Consider the following 17,551-nt stretch of genomic DNA (forward strand, 5'->3'; position numbering starts at 1 on the left):
GCTGAACATAGCATCTTACTTTGTCCACGTCATGGTTGGCTCAGGAAAGCCATCAGCATCACACGCCAAGGTGACAGACTGGCTGAGGTTGGCAGTGGCATTCATAGAGCTCTGCCTGGCACGCACAGAAGGAGGTACTAGAAGAGAAGGAATCCACATTCAGGTTAGGAAGGAGAGAATATGTGAGCAAGTAAATCTCTGTAAACAGATGTCACTAGGATTTCCAGCCCCCACGGCACCACCTGCAGGTTTCAATCACCAGGTCGGATGCACGAGCTCTCCAAAGCAATCAGCACAGGGATGGAAGGGCAGGGGGAGAAACAGCACTGTGGACAAAGCCACTTCTGAGTCCCCATGACATCAATACCCCACTCTAAGTCATGGCACACTTAAGGTTTCTCTTGACACAATCGTTTCCTGTCAACATCTGGTAGAGTCAATTTCATGGGCACTTTTATCAGATGCCAGAGAAAGATTTATAAGCTGATGATGAATCGTGAGTCAATCTAAAGTAACATTCCATCAGCAGCCTGGGGGGGGAGGTGCTACATCCCAGCCCTGCTCTGAGCTGCTCACCATTTACGATGACCTGGATGTCTTTGAAGTTGATCTCCCCCCGGGCCAGGATCCGGCCCTCGCAGCGATAGGTCCCTTCATCTGTCTTCTTGATCCCCCTGATCTGCAGGTAGTTGTTGGACAGGACTATAAACCGAACTAGAAAAGACAAAAGGAAGGTTCATCCAAGAATCCTCGGGACAGCTCACCACAAGAGACAGGTTTTTCTCCTCTTCTTGCCCTTCCTGGGTTGAGACAGGGCTTGGTGTAATGAAATTTCCCTTCCCATGACAGAAACAGGTAAATATACACACACAAACACATGTACATGTAATTAGCATCAGAAAATAAGCAATTTTACACTTGCCCAAGGGTGGCTGAGTTCAAATCTTACTGAAGTTCCCTTGTGCATGCAACAAGCAGTGTGGGAAACACAGCTGAGGCACAACTGTCCATGGGATTCCAGGCTCTGGAGTCCCCTCTGGGCATGCCAGCCTGCAGCTTTTTGAAAGAAAGGGAAAGGTTCTTGCAAAGGAGTTTTTAGACACTTTTCCTTAGCAAGACTGGAGAGTGCTACATGTAGGTTTTCTGTCTGATGGCATTTCTTTATCCTGAAATTGATTTCTACCATCCTTGGCATATTCCAGTGTCAAAGCTTGATGGTCATTTCTGTGGGGACATTATTGTCCTGCCATCACCAAACCACAGCACCTTGAATAATTAAGTTTACATCCTAAGGCCTTGTGGTTGGTACAAACTGCTTCTCTACTCCCTTGTGACCATGACCATTTTGTTCTCTTGAACCCCTTTGAGCCCCTTCTATGAGCCTGACTGGAGCCCTGATGGGATATGGACATTTGGTACCTGAATGGACAAGCACTGAGACACCTCTGGTGCCTTACCATCTTTTTTTAGGATAACATCCCTGCCTTTGTGCTTCCAGATGATGGTGGGAGGCAGTGAGCTGACCACATCACACACAATCACAGCATCGTCACCTTCCTTGAATTCCTGAGGAGTGGGGGCATTCTTGAACATGAGCTTTTCTGAAAACAATGGAAGGAACAGTCACTTCAGCCTTCTCAGCCTGACTCAAGCCCAAGGGAAGCAAAGAAACCCTAAAGGACAACCCAGAGGGGAGGATGAAGCTGTGCCTGCAGCACAGGAGCCCTGCTGTCCAGCCATGCCTCCCAGGTGTGAAGCAAATCAATTCTCTACCCAGATTTGTTCACACTGCCAAGAGGAAATGTGAACATGGAACTGCTCAGCTTCCCAGCAGGAAGAGCTGCTATTATGGCTCTGCTGGGCTTATTATAACCCTTCTGAACAGGTGATCCTCTTTACTGAACATTAGTCTTATCTCACCACATGTGTGTCCTCCACAAAAGCTGCTCTCTCTGCTTACTCCTCTCAGGCATCTATGATTGTTACTATTTACCTTCTCCTTCTACCCCTTGCTCCCTTGTCTTCAGAAGAAGGCAGGGCTTGGGATAGAGAAATGAGAGGAGGGACAGATGAAAACTGGAAGAGGGGAGACTGAGGTTGGACATGAGGAGGAAATTCTTCTCTGTGTGGGTGGTGAGACCCTGGTCCAGGTTGCCCAGGGAAGCTGTGGCTGCCCCATCCCTGGCAGTGTTGAAGGGCAGGTTGGATGGGGCTTGGAGCAGCCTGGGCTGGTGGGAGGTGTCCCTGCCCATGCAGGGGGATGGAACTAGACGGTCTTGAAGGTCCCTTGCAACTCAAACCACTCCATGATTCCATGAAGAATTTAACTAGTAGATGTGTTGGTTAATACCCTGACAGATCAAGGTCCTAGTTCCCACTTTCTTGGTTGTGTGGGGAGAGAAGAAGGCTGCACCTTGTTAACACCCCCTTTTTCTTCCCCCTCCTCCTTCCCCTTTACTAACAGCCTTTTCTAGGAAGGTAAAACAGTTGCCTCCCTAATCCTGCCTCACACAGGTGCCAGGCAGGCCAGACAACAGCCTTGGGGTCTCCCTCTTACGGAAAATTTTGACGTTGACGGTGGCCTCTGAGTCTCCCTCCTCTGCACTGCTGACAACACACTTGTAGATGCCAGCATCATCAATGTTGGCGTTGTAGATGGTGAGGGTGGAGGAGAAGTCATCGTTCCGCACCACCGAGATGCGCTGCTGGTTCGGGGTCAGCTTCTCACCGTTGGGGGAAAACCAGGAGATGTCTTTGTATTTGGCCTCCCCTGCCACTGGGGACAAGAAGAGACAAGAGAGCAAATTGACTGGAGTTCCCAACGATTCTGCCCAGAGGGAATTCAATGCAACCAGGAGCACTGAGCAGAAGAAAGAGCCAGGGGAAGGGTTTCTGGTACCTGAGAAGCAAGCAAAGAGAATTCCCTCTCACAGCTGGCCAGCTGTGGCCTGCAGGAATGATACTAGGGTGACTTTATCATCTAACTCATTGAAGCCCAGAATGGCCTCCTGTGCATCCTGGGATCCCAGACCCTCCATTGCAAGAAATAAAAACCTCTTCCTGCTTCAGCTCCACCGTGTTTTAAATAAACTGCCCCATTAGCAGGCTGGGCTGCTCTGCACACCAAAATGGTGACTTGCTGTAGCAGCAGTCCTGGCACTGAGCAGCTCAGCCCTCCTGCTGCAGCCAGTGTAAACCAGAACTGTTGTTAGGTGGTTCCAGCCTGTCTCCTTCTCATGGCTCACATCTCTGCATTTCTCAGTGTGGCTTTGTTATTTAGGACAAGCTCCTATTATTGGAAGGGCTCTAATTGATCCCACCGTTTTCTGAATGCAAATATCCTCACAAGAGCACTCGTTCAGAGTACTTAGTTTTGAAAAATCACTGGCATTAACAAATTACTCCACAGTTAGGCACTCCTGGATCAGATGATCTTATTACTTGTCCCACTCAGTGTGCTCCTGAGGACATGTGAACCCCTAATGGTATTTTGCTCCCAGAGCTCACTGCAGCCCCATTTGCTCTGTGTCACGTCAGTGTTCCAACATGCTGGTTCCTCCCATTAGAAACCAGGCCAGCTGCTTTCAGGAGAGGAAGAGGACACATGGATGCTAATTTAGAAAATGCCATAAAATTGTAGGCCCTGCTTTGAGGCACACAGGCTGTGTCAGCACTGCAGCACATCATGCAGAACAGCCTGGGGTGGTGGTGGTCTCAACAGCCAGTTGTGTCACAAGAACTGCAGGTTTCCAGCAGCGTTAAAATCCTTAGTGGCAGAGGTAACAACTCTCAAGTCACTGAGCACTCCCATTACAGCTGCTTGCAGTTGACCAGAGAAATAATCTGGAAAAACAACTGGCTTAATTTTCAATTCAAAAGATGACAGAGCTGTGGAGTGATGCAAAGTGTCATTGTTGTGCCTGCTGCTCAAGCTTAGAGCCAGCCCTTCAGTATGTGGGTTTTAATTTTAAAATCTGTTTGCTGGAGCTGCTTTCTGGTGCCAGCTCTCCAGGGAGAGTGCAGTTAGTTACCAGTAACCAGCATGTGTTCCTTTCCTAGTCAGTCTTACAAACTGTAAGGACATATGAGCAAGAGATCTTGCAGCTAGACCAGGCACTAGAGCTTTTATCCCAGAGTTAATACATTAACTGACTTTCCCAAGAAACAGAGATGGAGACAACTGATGCCATGAGCCATCACTCACCTTGGCATAAGAAGAACTTGGATTCTCCAACGCTGATCTCCCCCTGGCTTGGGACAATGTCCACCTGTAGAGACGCTGCGGAGAACAATGGATGCAGAAGATGGTTAGGCAACAGGAGGGGTCTTCAGCCCAGAAGTTGTGCCAGCCTTCCAGTCCCTGGGACTCCTTTTCCCACCCCACAGAAGAGCACAGGGTGGAGCATTCTTGGCTTTATAAGCACGGCTCTTTATCCATATTTATCGGAGTGCACAGAGCCCTGGAGAGCCCTGAGGACTCAGAAGAAGCTGATAACGTTCAGAGTTGCCTCCAGCTCTTTATAAAACCACAGCACGTGACACAGAGAGGGCTGATTTACGTTCAGGTCTCAACTGCACCATGGTGTGCAGCCTGGGAGAGCTGGGGAGGCTGCAGCTGGAGTCCCACAGCTGGGAAAAAACCCGTATTTTTTTCCTCATTTATTTATGAGAGGGAAACCGATTAGCATGTAATAGACAAAGAAGGAGGAACATTTTGGAACCATTTTGGATCTGTCCCCAGAAACCAAAAGCAGAAAGTCAGAGATGCTGATTTCTGAAACCAGTCCTGGTTTTGTACAGTCAGGGGAGAAGCAACAATCAAACCAAAGCCAGTCAGACAGCCAAGATGAAAGCCAACCAGATTTCTGGGCCCGTGCTGTGTATAGCCCAGTATGACTACTCATTTTCTGATTAGAATTACACTGGTACAAGTGAGAAAAGAAACCACACCTCCATATTCCTGTTCATTGACAATCAGCCTTCCACAACACACGCCCCAACCAGCCCTACCCCCCAGCAACACCAACTGCCTCCTTCACAGCACCAATTATGACCCATTAGGCAGAAAATATAAGTGGATTCTGGCCTTCCTCCAGCTGTAGCTTAATCCTGCAGCAGTACTGTGGCCTAACAAGCCCGGGTCAAGTATGAATTTCAAAACCTACTCATTTTGGCCTCTTATTTAAAAAACTGCAGCCACCAGCTCCTCAGAAAACAATCACCTAAACTGAGCTGTTCCTCTGCCCCATGTAGCCAGATCACCTCTCAGTAACTTCACTGCAAATGCCTCCTCTGTCACCCTCCATGCTTTCATGCTGTAGAGCATAAAAACCCTGCTCCCACACAAGTTAATTTCACCTCCAGACCACAGAGGCATTAGTTCCAGCTGCCAAACACATCTGGGGTTTTAAGAAACATGCACAGCTTCAGAAATGAGAACCTGCTGGCCTGTGCCAAGGGCAACATTTCTCACAGGACTTGCCGAACAGACCCAGGGACCGTGGGGGTAAGACATGAGGACAGAGCTGCCCAAAGGATGCAGCAGCACTGCCTGCCACCATTACAACAGGACAGATGCAGTGGGATTTTCTGATCAAGGTGTCTGAGCACGTTTCTTTAGCCAACAACCGTTCTGACACACATTCCTCTTCGTGGGTAAACTGGAAGCAATTAGTGGGAGCCAGTGGAGCTCTGCAAACAGGGCACGGTCCCTGCCACTTCTCTAGTTTTACTCTCAGCAGATTTTAGCAGGCTAGACTGACAAATGCTTGTATTCCATCTCAAAAGGCTGGGGTACAGCAGTAAACAGAAACAACTGAGCCAAGATTCAATTGAAACCAGAGCTTGGGAGTACTGTGTGTCCCAGTTCTGGCCAACATTTGCATGTGTGGCTGGACGCCTTGCCCTGCCAAGAGGCTTTCGGAAGGAGGGGACCTTAAAGTATCTCTTGAGTAATGGCAAGGGGCTTATTACAGCCCCTCTGGTGTGTCCAAGGCACTTTTCTGAGCCCTGTGTTTTTTATCAACTGGGAACACTATGAAATTGTGATTAATTCCCCCCCAGCACTGTCTTGGAAAGACCAGGCCAGTCTGAGGAAGTGTATTTGGACCAGTCAGCAACTTTCTTTCTACTCAGCCAAGCACTGCTAGCAAGCAGTGGAGTGCTGCTAAAATGGCTTTGAGCTAACTGAGATCTAATATAAATTCATACCTCTTTCTTTTTTCCTTTCTCTCTTTTTTTTTGGCCACACAACCAACATATATATCAATATACCAATGGACTCTTCTACACTTTTGAAAGCTGCAGCTTGCTGGGACGGCAGTGGCAAAGGCTGGGGTTATTAATGCCTTTCATTCCATTCTCAGGTGCTTTCTGTTACAGCTAGAAATGAGGAAAAAAAAGGCTCTGTGTAAAGCATCAAACTTCTCACCACCCCAGAGTTCAGCATCTCTGCTCTGCCTTACCTATTTTTCTTTTTTTATGCATGTTTGTGCCACCGTAGATGCAGAGAACAGGAGGAAATCACACAACCAGGAACCACCTCACTGTAAATACAGCCCAAACCAGCCAGGCAAAACTCTGAGCCCAGGTAACAACATCCAGCTCTGAAGATTTTCCCTTATTTTTTTCTGAGGGCTCAACCCCTTCTGTGTAGTCAAGTGATAGGCAGGTTTTCAAGAGGAAAAAAATGTAGAAACTCCCCTTGGGACACAGGAAGGCAAAACGTTTTGGAGTCTTAGAAAAGAGAGAAGGAAGGACATCCTTGGCTCTGCCTGATTCAGTCAGTGCTACCTCTGCTCTACCAGCTGCAAAGGTATCATTGAATCTCCTCTTTACTGACCTAAGGAACAGAATTTCTAGAAAGGTGAAGCAGAGGGACAGCAATTCCTTCACCAACAGTCTCCCTGAATGTTAGCACAGACCCTCCAACCACGACACGAGTCAGGCAGAGAGGAAACCCTCTAATGTTATTACCAAGGCTGGAAACACTTTTCAAACCTGGCAGCTACCATCACACAGAAACTGTGACCTCGTGAGCAGCAGGAACCACAGAACCAGTGCTGCTTTGCTCCCAGTTTCCACCGGGACAGGAAAGCCCCAGTGCTCTTCCATGCAGTAGCAGCAAGGGATGGCAACTGAGGACAAGCACCCTGGGCCAACTCCTCCTCACAGCTTCTTCATGGGAGTCCATCTGCCTGCACTCACCTGCACCTTCTCACCCTTTCTTTGTCTTCAGGCAGCACCCACAGCACTTCTGTTGCATTTATCCTGTGCCTCGTCCAAGGCACTGCACCAATTTAAGGAACTGCCATCAAAACCTTTGCCTTTCCTCACATCCAGTGAGGAATCAATCACTCCCTGCAGGACTTCTGACTGTTAGTCACCAGGTGGAGTGAGCAATCATCTTGTATTTCAGGCTCTAAACAGACTGTAAGAAACCTCAACATTTCCACTCTGCCAGAGATGTTGAAAAGGAAAATGATACCCGTTTGTGTTTTTTTCCATCTCTTGTGTTTTCTTCTGGTGATGGTTCTGTGCCAAGATAACAGATTGGAGAGGCTGTGGGTCTGCTCCAGTCTGGAACCTGCCTTGGTTTTCCTTCTCAACGTGTTTGCAAACAAGGTGGCTTTCTCCTTCAAAGGGAGATAACAAAAGGCTGGGAGGCAGAGCTCTGGGGATTAAATCAGGCACAAAAGAGCCAAGCTGTGTTTGCCCAGCAGCCTTCAGCCAGGGAAGCTGAAGGTAACTTCTGGAAGTCACGTACCATCTGAGAAAAAATGTTCATCTGAATTATTCACATCAAGCTCATCTGTGTTTATTTTACACCTGGGAGAATTCAACCCTAATTGTTTCAACCAGCCTTTATCAGCAGCACAATTTGCTGACATCATAACCTGGATAAAAAGGTTCATCATATCAACGAACTGCCTTAAATTACACAAACAATTGCTCCCTACTTGCTAAACTTTATTGCCTAGGAAAAGATCACCCCAACAAACCCAGCACTGCCACGGATTTAATCACCACTTAATCGTTATTTTTGCCTTGCAGTTGAGGCAAACGGAGACTATTTTTTCTACTCTTCATTTAATAGACACTGTGAGCCCATTTGTATTCCACTTCCAACTTCAAGCAATAAAGGCCTTTTTAGCATCACATAATAACTGCATTAAAAGGCCTCTTCATAATCACACAATAACACTTTTTATAGCTCTGCCCTCTCCCATATCTTTTATCTGGTTACAAAGTTCCCCAGCCCCCAAATAATGCTGAATAACTCCCCATTGATTTGAAAAACTCTGCTAATGCAGCTTCCTGTTCATCTGTAGTTAAAATATAATTAGTTTTGCATTTCAACAAAAGCAAATGAGTTCAAATTAAGCCATGATTTTGGCAACAGGCAGGGAAGATGTCTTCCTGCTGGGCTGAGAGTGAGGCCAACACAGCAGGCTTTACCTGGTAAGTAAATAACAGGCCACTTTAAGCAGAGGAAAGTGTGTTAATTGCTGGGTATTGGTTCTGTATCTATCTGAATTCACAAGGGCTCAAGTGAAGCAGAGGGTGAAGGAGCTGCAGGCTCATGCTCACACTGCTCCTGAAGATGTGTCTGGGGGCAGGCAAAGGGAATGTCTTGGAACCAAACACACCTCACTGCAGGTGTGTATTACTGCAAATGTACTGTGGGGATATATTCTAGTTAAATTTTCTCTTTTTTAACCTTAAAACAACACCTATGGATGACATAATTCAGCCTTAGAGTGATGATAAATGGGGAATCACCTCAGGCTGCCTCCTCGTGTTCGCTCTTAACGTTCTCTCACCATAATAATACTGCAAAACTGCAACACCTACTGACATTTCGTTTTTGATCTGATCTGAAACCTGCTTATTAACATTTCAAGTCTCAGGTTAGTACTCTTAACATTCTCTCACCATAATAATATTGCAAAACTGCAACACCTACTGACATGTCATTTTTTATCTGATCTGAAATCTGCTTATTAACATTTCAAGTCTCAGGTTAGTCCAGATATGCCTCCACTCATTCAAAATCTCACTCGGAACATGGCAGGGTTTTCAGCCTTCTGGCCACTGAGAAAAACACTACAGACGTGAGTGGAAAAAAAAGGAAAACAAAACTTGAACTTGGCAATGAAAACCCAGCTGTGCCTGCAGCCAGACCAGAAAGAAATGCAAAGTGAGACAGTTCTCACAGCACAGAAGCCAAGTGGTTTAGTGTCTGTACGGCTGGAGATGAGGGAGGATCCAGCACATCGTGACCAGATGCCCTCAAGGAGAAACACTGCACAGTGCTCATCAAGTCAGTTCTTTGTCTCAGCAGAGAAGCATGACACCTTCTGTAGTGACAAATGTGTATTTTCATATCACTTTTGATACCTGAGTGAGCAGTGACCCAGTGTTCCCTGGGCCATGGGCTGAGCAGGCACCTCAGATGACTGCAAAGTGCCCAGTGCCAGCACAGCTGGGCCCAACCACGGAGCCATCCAGACACGAGGCTGTTTCTTGGTTACGTGCCCTGAATGGCTTTAGAAAGGAACTGCAAAAGAAGAAGGCCTCTGATAAGAATTTTTCACATCCCACAGCTATGCCCATGTGGTCAGCTATTTTTGTATTTTTCAGAGGCAAATTTGTCTAAACCCTTCTTAAAAGGGACACAGGCCACAAATCCGAGTCACTCTGCATTAGAGCAAGCACAGAACCAAGCACTGCTTCTGCCCCACCTTTGACAGGAATCCAGGTTTTCTTCCCACAGATACAGAATTATTGGGATCAAGTGGATCTATCCAGCTTTCAGCACCTTCAAGCTCAATTAACCAATTCCCAAAAAGCTTGGGGTGCTCCTCTGTCCTGGTGTAACCATTCTAGCAACAGGGACCGATGGGGCACTTTGTGTGTAGAAGAGAGTCACTGTGGTCACTGTAGCTGCAGGAAGATGAAGCAGGTAGAGAAAAGGCAAGAAAGAAAACTAAACTCATCCCTTTACACAAACACAGCAGGCAAAGATGCAGAGAAAAGCCTGGAGCCTTGGATCTGCACTGCAAACAGAAGTGCCATTTGTGGGAATCCACCACTCCTGCTCTTCCCCAAGAGCTTGGCCACTTCCTACTGCCCTCAGCACCCAGCAGATAACCTGACTGCTGGGGCTCTTCAGAAGAAAAGACTTTGCATTAAGTACCAAAAACACTTTCCCAAACACTGCCTTTACTATCTTGTAGATTTTGCAAGAATAGTCTTAAAACTAAATACATTCGAGTTACTCTTTTGAGGAGGAGATCGGGGAGAAGGAAAGTAAGTCCAGCACAACAAATAACAGCAAACGTAAGTTGTACTTCCAGCTGTCTGAATCCTCTGACTCCAACCTGCATCCACCCTGCAACAGGAACCATCCCAGCAGGGTCTGGCTCCCAGCCTCAGGGCAGAGGAATAAAGTGAATTTCTGAGGCCTGGGGATCAGCCTGTGCTACCTCCTGGTGCCAGGGCTGTCAGATCTGAATTATGCAGCCGGATTTTGTGTATCTAAAGGCAGCCCTAAACATGTGCAGGTAGAACTGGGTGGGGAAGGGTGCAGCATCCACTTGGGTACTGACACAAGCACCAGGTTTTCAGAGGAGCTCACCCTGCCTGCTGGCACCAGCTCTGATACCTGGAAACAAATGGAATTTATGCAGTAGATTTGCTTCTAGCCTTTGCCTTCTAGCCTGCATCTTTCCACTAACAGCACAAACTTTCAGTTTGATGTTCCCACTTCTTTCCTCTTGGATTACATTCCTCTGCAACATGCAAGTGAAGCTAAGAGAAGATGCCTCACCTTTTGGCAAATAAAACCCAATACAGATGCAAAGAATTTTAAAGGCTAAGCCCCAGGTTCACTTCTTAAAGACTGTACTTTTAATTTTGCTAATTTCTAGCACCAGTTCCATGATTAAGCTCTGCAGTGCATGCTGAAACCCAGAAATACACAAAACTGATCAGGAAAAGAAATCATTATCTACTGGGTCTAATGCCCTCAGCTCTTTGAGTAAGGGTAGGATTTGTAAAGCTTGTGAGTTCAGCAGATTAAGGAGAAAGCCCCCAGGATTTACTATATAACAAAGGCTTAACAAGACAAAGACATGCCTCCTGCACACGGTCACTTTATTAAAAATAGGCTGACTGCTCAGGAGTAGGAGGCAGGCAGCTGGGATTGATCCCAGCTGGTCTGCAGATCCAATTCCTCCTGCATCACCATGGTAACCGCTCCCTAACTCTGCCCTGAACTGGAGGAGGGGATGGTTGGTACCTTTGGGGAATATCAGAGCATGGAGGCTCAGGGAGCAGCAAACAGCAGCTTGCCACAGTGCCAGGGCAAGATGCAAAGAGGAAGGGATGGCTGAAGAGCCCTCTGACAGAACACAAGCCACAGGCTAGTAGCCCAGGGGCCACCTGCAGCTGGTATCACCCCAGGGTGCAGCCAGACCAGCACTGCACCCTGCACAGGGGGCACAGCCCCTGCCCACCCCTGCAGTTTCCCACCTCCAGATGGGCACAAGTGCTTCCAGCCACAAGGTTTTGGGATGAGTTGGAGAGCAGGGGGTCTCGCAGAGGGTGCAAGGAGCAGGGTCAGCTCTGGTCCTGTGCAGGGTCTGTCCTCCTGCCCAGCCAGCTCCACTGCTTCTGGCATCTGTACCCTGGCCTCAGCTGGATTAAATAACAGCCACAGAAGGTCCAAGGTGGTTTATAGGATGAAAAAGACTATTGCCAAAATGTCAGGTAAATGGCCAGAGTATTCTCTGGTTTGTTGTTGTGGTTTTTTTTCTTTATAAAAACTGACATGAAGTTTAGGAAACACTGCAAACAGAAATGAAACCAAAAAGTTTACAAATTTCTGTCCTGTTGCCAAAATGCAAACACCAAACACATGTTTCTATCAAAAAGTCAGGCAAAACACTAGTGGCACAAAGTCACAACAAAAACATCCCGTTAGAGCCTTTGCACTACTGTTTTGTAAGTTACTTTGAGTATACACTCAAAATTGTTGCTCTGTGGAAGACACTGCAAACAGCACGATGAGAGTCAGTGTATGGGTCTAGTTCAGTGAAACAAATTTGGGTGCAGCTGCTTCCCAGCATCAAGGCAAAGTGCTCCAGACACCACTTGATAGGATCAGTAACCCAGTGTTTGGAAACACTCCCAGTCAAAAGGCTAACAAAGCTTTAGAGTGGAGGGCTGAGAAGAGAGCCAGTGATAAGCAAGGATCTGGTGCTCCACCCGACCCTCTCCAAAGCCCTCTCACTGAGGCAGCTTGTGGTGGAGGAGCCTTGATCAACCCTGCTCTGTTCTTTATGCCACCCCTCAGGAATCTGCACAGCTTGTGCTGACTGACCTGAGCATCTGGCCTCTCCCTAGTCATGTTTTTGTCCTCTTCACTACAGGGATTCTCCCAACAGCTCCTTCCAGCAGAACACTCCCCTCACCCACAAGTCAGAGCTGGCATAAGGAGCTAAGGTCTCCTGAGCTGGTCTGTCTTGTCTTTTAGCTGCTCCACACAACAGGAACGTTTCATTTACCCACCCTCTCTTGCACATTCTCCCTGGCTTCCTTGTCACTTGCAAGACCCAAGGATGCAACCCGCAAACTGCCCAGCTCTGCTGGCAACATAAATAGATTTTTCCAGTGCTCCCTTCATTGCCAAGTAGCTTTTCTATCCATGCAGCAGCTCACACTGAGGCTTCTTCTTAAGTTTATTTTCTTTACCACAACTTTTTTGAGAGTTCCAATTACTTGTTTAAATGAAGGCAATGTGTAAGCTGGGGTGTTTCATGAGAAGCTTGCTGAGGCACAAAGTGCTGACTTGCTGCCTCCACCACTGCCTTCCCTACTGCCAGTACCCAAGCCAGTGATGGAAGGAGGCACTGAAGTGCTGGGACTGGAGGCACAGCACAACTGCTTCAAGCCCAAGCAGCCTGGATTTGTTTTTTTTCAGCTCCTGTTAGATGCTCCTGGGAATGCTAAGTGCACTGGTGCCTCTGGAAATCCCAGTGCAATCTGTAGGGAGGTTGTGATACCTTTAAAGTAGTGGAAGAACTTTTGCAAGTACCACATTGACAGAACCTCCAGAATTTCAGAAACTCATTAGGACTATTAGCATCATTAAGACATCTTTCACTTGAATAAAACCTAAAGCATTAGTAATGAAAAGAGAAGCCAAAAGATTAGGAAGGATAATATGCTGATACACTGGCCTATTTGCTCAGCAAGCACAGGAATTAAAAGTGCCTTTAGGCAAGAGTGAAATGAGCTTGTTTACTGTCTCCTCTCTGCTGCATAACTGTTTCAACTATGTAGTTGTCAGACTAATGTCAAGTTACTGGCAATAAGTTAGTGGCCCTCCTCATTCAGGCACTACAACATATAGAAGAAGCACAGTTTACACAACCCCAAATTTAGGCATCATTTACAGCTAAGAAGCTCAAAGATCCCAAGGAAGAAACAAAAAGAATGTACAACCAGCCCACCTGCCCCCTCCCCAGGGTATCTGAATGTCTTGCAGCATCAGCTGTGACTGACAGGATAAACAGGACCCAAACTGCCAGAGGGCAAGAAAATACTACAGCTGGTGTCTGCTGGTAAGTCTCCTGGAGACCTAGCAAGAATTCACCCCAGCAAATACGAGACTTAATTAATGTTTAAGGATAAGAGCACAGCTCTTGGAGTCTTTTCCACAGTTACCTCAGCTTTATAAAACACAGGACATCTAGTTTGATTTTTACTGGCACAATTACATGTATGAAGGGGGTTACAGTTAGCCTCATCAGCCAGGGAATTTCAGGCAGTGCTGATGCTCTTCTCCTTGGGTATCTACAGTCCTTGCCTCTGGTCTTTTTCTACTTCTCTTCTGAATCTCTGCAACTCAGCAGTTATGCAAGTCAGACAAAGAACATTATAGCTCAACATTTGTGCTTCAAAAACCTAAGTGAACCGGCAGAGATCAGGACAGAGCAAGGATCTCCTTACAATAACATCAGCTTCGTAAATCAAAGAGGGATCAGGTGCTCTTTTTGTGACTATTCATTACTGGGCCCAACAGCCTCCTTGATTTTTAATGCCTGTGTTGTAAGGACAAGATCAAGGGGGATGAAGCAGAGCTCTGATCTTACATTGCATCTTCTTCTGTAACTGATCCCTGGATTTAGCAACATTACTTGAGCAATAGGCAGGGATAAAACCTCTTACTTCTTCTCATGTTGGTTTGGTTTTGGGAGGACATTTTTGGGTTTTTTGTTTGTTTGGGCTTTTTCTGACTGTCATGATATCTAACTGTCCACAGCTTCTGTGAGTGAGGAAACAGATAAAACAAATATAAAAGAATTACAGAATCACAGAATGGTGTGGGTTGGAAGGGACTTCTTTTAAAAGTCATCTAGTCCAACCCCTTTGCAACGAGCAGGGACATCTTCAACTAGATCAGGTTGCTCAAAGCCCCATCCAGTTTGGCCCTGAATATTTCCATGGGTGGGGCATCTACCACCTCTCTGGGCAACCTGTTCCAGGGTTTCACTGCCCTTGTTGTAAGAAATTCCTTCCTTATATCTTGTCCAAATCTACCTCCTTTTAGTTTAAAACCATGAGCCTTTGTCCTGTTGCTTCTTGTCTGTTGCTCCTTGTCCCTGTCCCTTCTAAAAAAAGTCTGTCCCCAAACCTTTAGTCACCTTAAAGCATATTAAAGTATAGGTCACCTAAAACTGTGTGTCCAAGGAGAAGAAAGGGAGGAAGCAAAAGAGTCCACAGGCAGCTCCCAAGGACAGCTACAGCCATCCCACCACCACCTCCATGCCTCATTTAAAGGACAATCCTGCTGACTCCAAGGGGCTGGGCTTCTCAGTCAAGTTCTAGCTGAGCTTGCAGAGCTCTGCTGAGCAGCTTGCAGATCACTCCCATAATCAGATGTACCCAAGATTTGCAAGACTCAAATCCTTAAAGACAAACACCTTCCAAGCAGGGTCCTCGAACCAAGAGATCCTAATGACACAGCCCAGTTCTCTCACCCTGCATCCTCTTGTGCCCTCTGGTAACTGACTCCACGTAAGCAGCAAGAAACCCTTCAGTGCACCTGAAATGCAACTGCATTTCCACACCTCTCCCTGTGCAGCAAAATGCAGGATAATGGGGAACTCGATTCCGCTAAGAAGCTCAAAGATCCCAAGGAAGAAACAAAAAGAATGTACAACCAGCCCACCTGCCCCCTCCCCAGGGTATCTGAATGTCTTGCAGCATCAGCTGTGACTGACAGGATAAACAGGACCCAAACTGCCAGAGGGCAAGAAAATACTACAGCTGGTGTCTGCTGGTAAGTCTCCTGGAGACCTAGCAAGAATTCACCCCAGCAAATACGAGACTTAATTAATGTTTAAGGATAAGAGCACAGCTCTTGGAGTCTTTTCCACAGTTACCTCAGCTTTATAAAACACAGGACATCTAGTTTGATTTTTACTGGCACAATTACATGTATGAAGGGGGTTACAGTTAGCCTCATCAGCCAGGGAATTTCAGGCAGTGCTGATGCTCTTCTCCTTGGGTATCTACAGTCCTTGCCTCTGGTCTTTTTCTACTTCTCTTCTGAATCTCTGCAACTCAGCAGTTATGCAAGTCAGACAAAGAACATTATAGCTCAACATTTGTGCTTCAAAAACCTAAGTGAACCGGCAGAGATCAGGACAGAGCAAGGATCTCCTTACAATAACATCAGCTTCGTAAATCAAAGAGGGATCAGGTGCTCTTTTTGTGACTATTCATTACTGGGCCCAACAGCCTCCTTGATTTTTAATGCCTGTGTTGTAAGGACAAGATCAAGGGGGATGAAGCAGAGCTCTGATCTTACATTGCATCTTCTTCTGTAACTGATCCCTGGATTTAGCAACATTACTTGAGCAATAGGCAGGGATAAAACCTCTTACTTCTTCTCATGTTGGTTTGGTTTTGGGAGGGCATTTTTGGGTTTTTTGTTTGTTTGGGCTTTTTCTGACTGTCATGATATCTAACTGTCCACAGCTTCTGTGAGTGAGGAAACAGATAAAACAAATATAAAAGAATTACAGAATCACAGAATGGTGTGGGTTGGAAGGGACTTCTTTTAAAAGTCATCTAGTCCAACCCCTTTGCAACGAGCAGGGACATCTTCAACTAGATCAGGTTGCTCAAAGCCCCATCCAGTTTGGCCCTGAATATTTCCATGGGTGGGGCATCTACCACCTCTCTGGGCAACCTGTTCCAGGGTTTCACTGCCCTTGTTGTAAGAAATTCCTTCCTTATATCTTGTCCAAATCTACCTCCTTTTAGTTTAAAACCATGAGCCTTTGTCCTGTTGCTTCTTGTCTGTTGCTCCTTGTCCCTGTCCCTTCTAAAAAAAGTCTGTCCCCAAACCTTTAGTCACCTTAAAGCATATTAAAGTATAGGTCACCTAAAACTGTGTGTCCAAGGAGAAGAAAGGGAGGAAGCAAAAGAGTCCACAGGCAGCTCCCAAGGACAGCTACAGCCATCCCACCACCACCTCCATGCCTCATTTAAAGGACAATCCTGCTGACTCCAAGGGGCTGGGCTTCTCAGTCAAGTTCTAGCTGAGCTTGCAGAGCTCTGCTGAGCAGCTTGCAGATCACTCCCATAATCAGATGTACCCAAGATTTGCAAGACTCAAATCCTTAAAGACAAACACCTTCCAAGCAGGGTCCTCGAACCAAGAGATCCTAATGACACAGCCCAGTTCTCTCACCCTGCATCCTCTTGTGCCCTCTGGTAACTGACTCCACGTAAGCAGCAAGAAACCCTTCAGTGCACCTGAAATGCAACTGCATTTCCACACCTCTCCCTGTGCAGCAAAATGCAGGATAATGGGGAACTCAAAAAACCAAAATAAAGAAGTCACACACACATGGATTCATCTTCTGAGACTACTGTGCAACTTCTCTGCACAGATCCTAACACGTTAGGAAAAAAACTCCTAACAGTTGGTTCCCTTTATTAATTTAGTGCATATACTGATCTATGTCTCCTCAGTCCGTGGGTCTCTGGGTGGAGTTACAATGACTGAAGACAGAGCAGCACCTCCAGGCATCAAGTGCTCAGTATGTGTAATTTATACTGCACACATAAAACAACCCATAAAAATGAACTCTTTGCAGTAGTAATTTTGATGGGAAGGAAAATAACAAGTGAAGGTCATAAATGATGAGAACTCAGCCTAAGCCATACTAATCAACAAGAATACAAAGAGGCAGCCTTGTCCTTACTTGGATTTACAAAGTGGCTCGATATTCAGCACTGAACACCTGATGTCAGGAGATGCCTGATACCTCCTCTACACTTCAAAAAATCCCTCCTTTTTATTGAGATGTGTTCCCTAAAGAGGAAAATAGGAACTGTCACAAGGGATTATGCAGCCTAGAACTGCAGTCAGTTGTTGAGGGCAGGGACTGTTTTGTTTGCAGTTTGAAGAGCACTCAGCACAACAGCACCTGGTCTGATGGTGGCCCTTGTGCTCTGCCACAACCCGGGT

General features: G+C 46.5%; 1 protein-coding gene across 1 annotated transcript in view; it reads right to left on the reverse strand.

Annotated features, from left to right (window-relative positions):
• NCAM1 (neural cell adhesion molecule 1) overlaps positions 1–7,182 on the reverse strand; it is a 45,805-nt gene extending 38,623 nt beyond the window's left edge. The window contains exons 1-6 of the mRNA XM_009997416.1: positions 7,172–7,182; positions 4,205–4,326; positions 2,558–2,776; positions 1,458–1,601; positions 577–714; positions 20–137 (exon numbers count right to left, since the gene is read on the reverse strand). Coding sequence (XP_009995718.1) covers positions 20–137; positions 577–714; positions 1,458–1,601; positions 2,558–2,776; positions 4,205–4,326; positions 7,172–7,182 — 752 coding nt within the window. The remainder of the gene's footprint in view (positions 1–19; positions 138–576; positions 715–1,457; positions 1,602–2,557; positions 2,777–4,204; positions 4,327–7,171) is intronic.
• Positions 7,183–17,551: the final 10,369 nt, after the last annotated feature.

The sequence above is a fragment of the Chaetura pelagica genome, unplaced genomic scaffold (assembly GCF_000747805.2).
Source record: "Chaetura pelagica isolate M959 unplaced genomic scaffold, ChaPel_1.0 scaffold775, whole genome shotgun sequence".
Classification (NCBI taxonomy): domain Eukaryota; kingdom Metazoa; phylum Chordata; class Aves; order Apodiformes; family Apodidae; genus Chaetura; species Chaetura pelagica.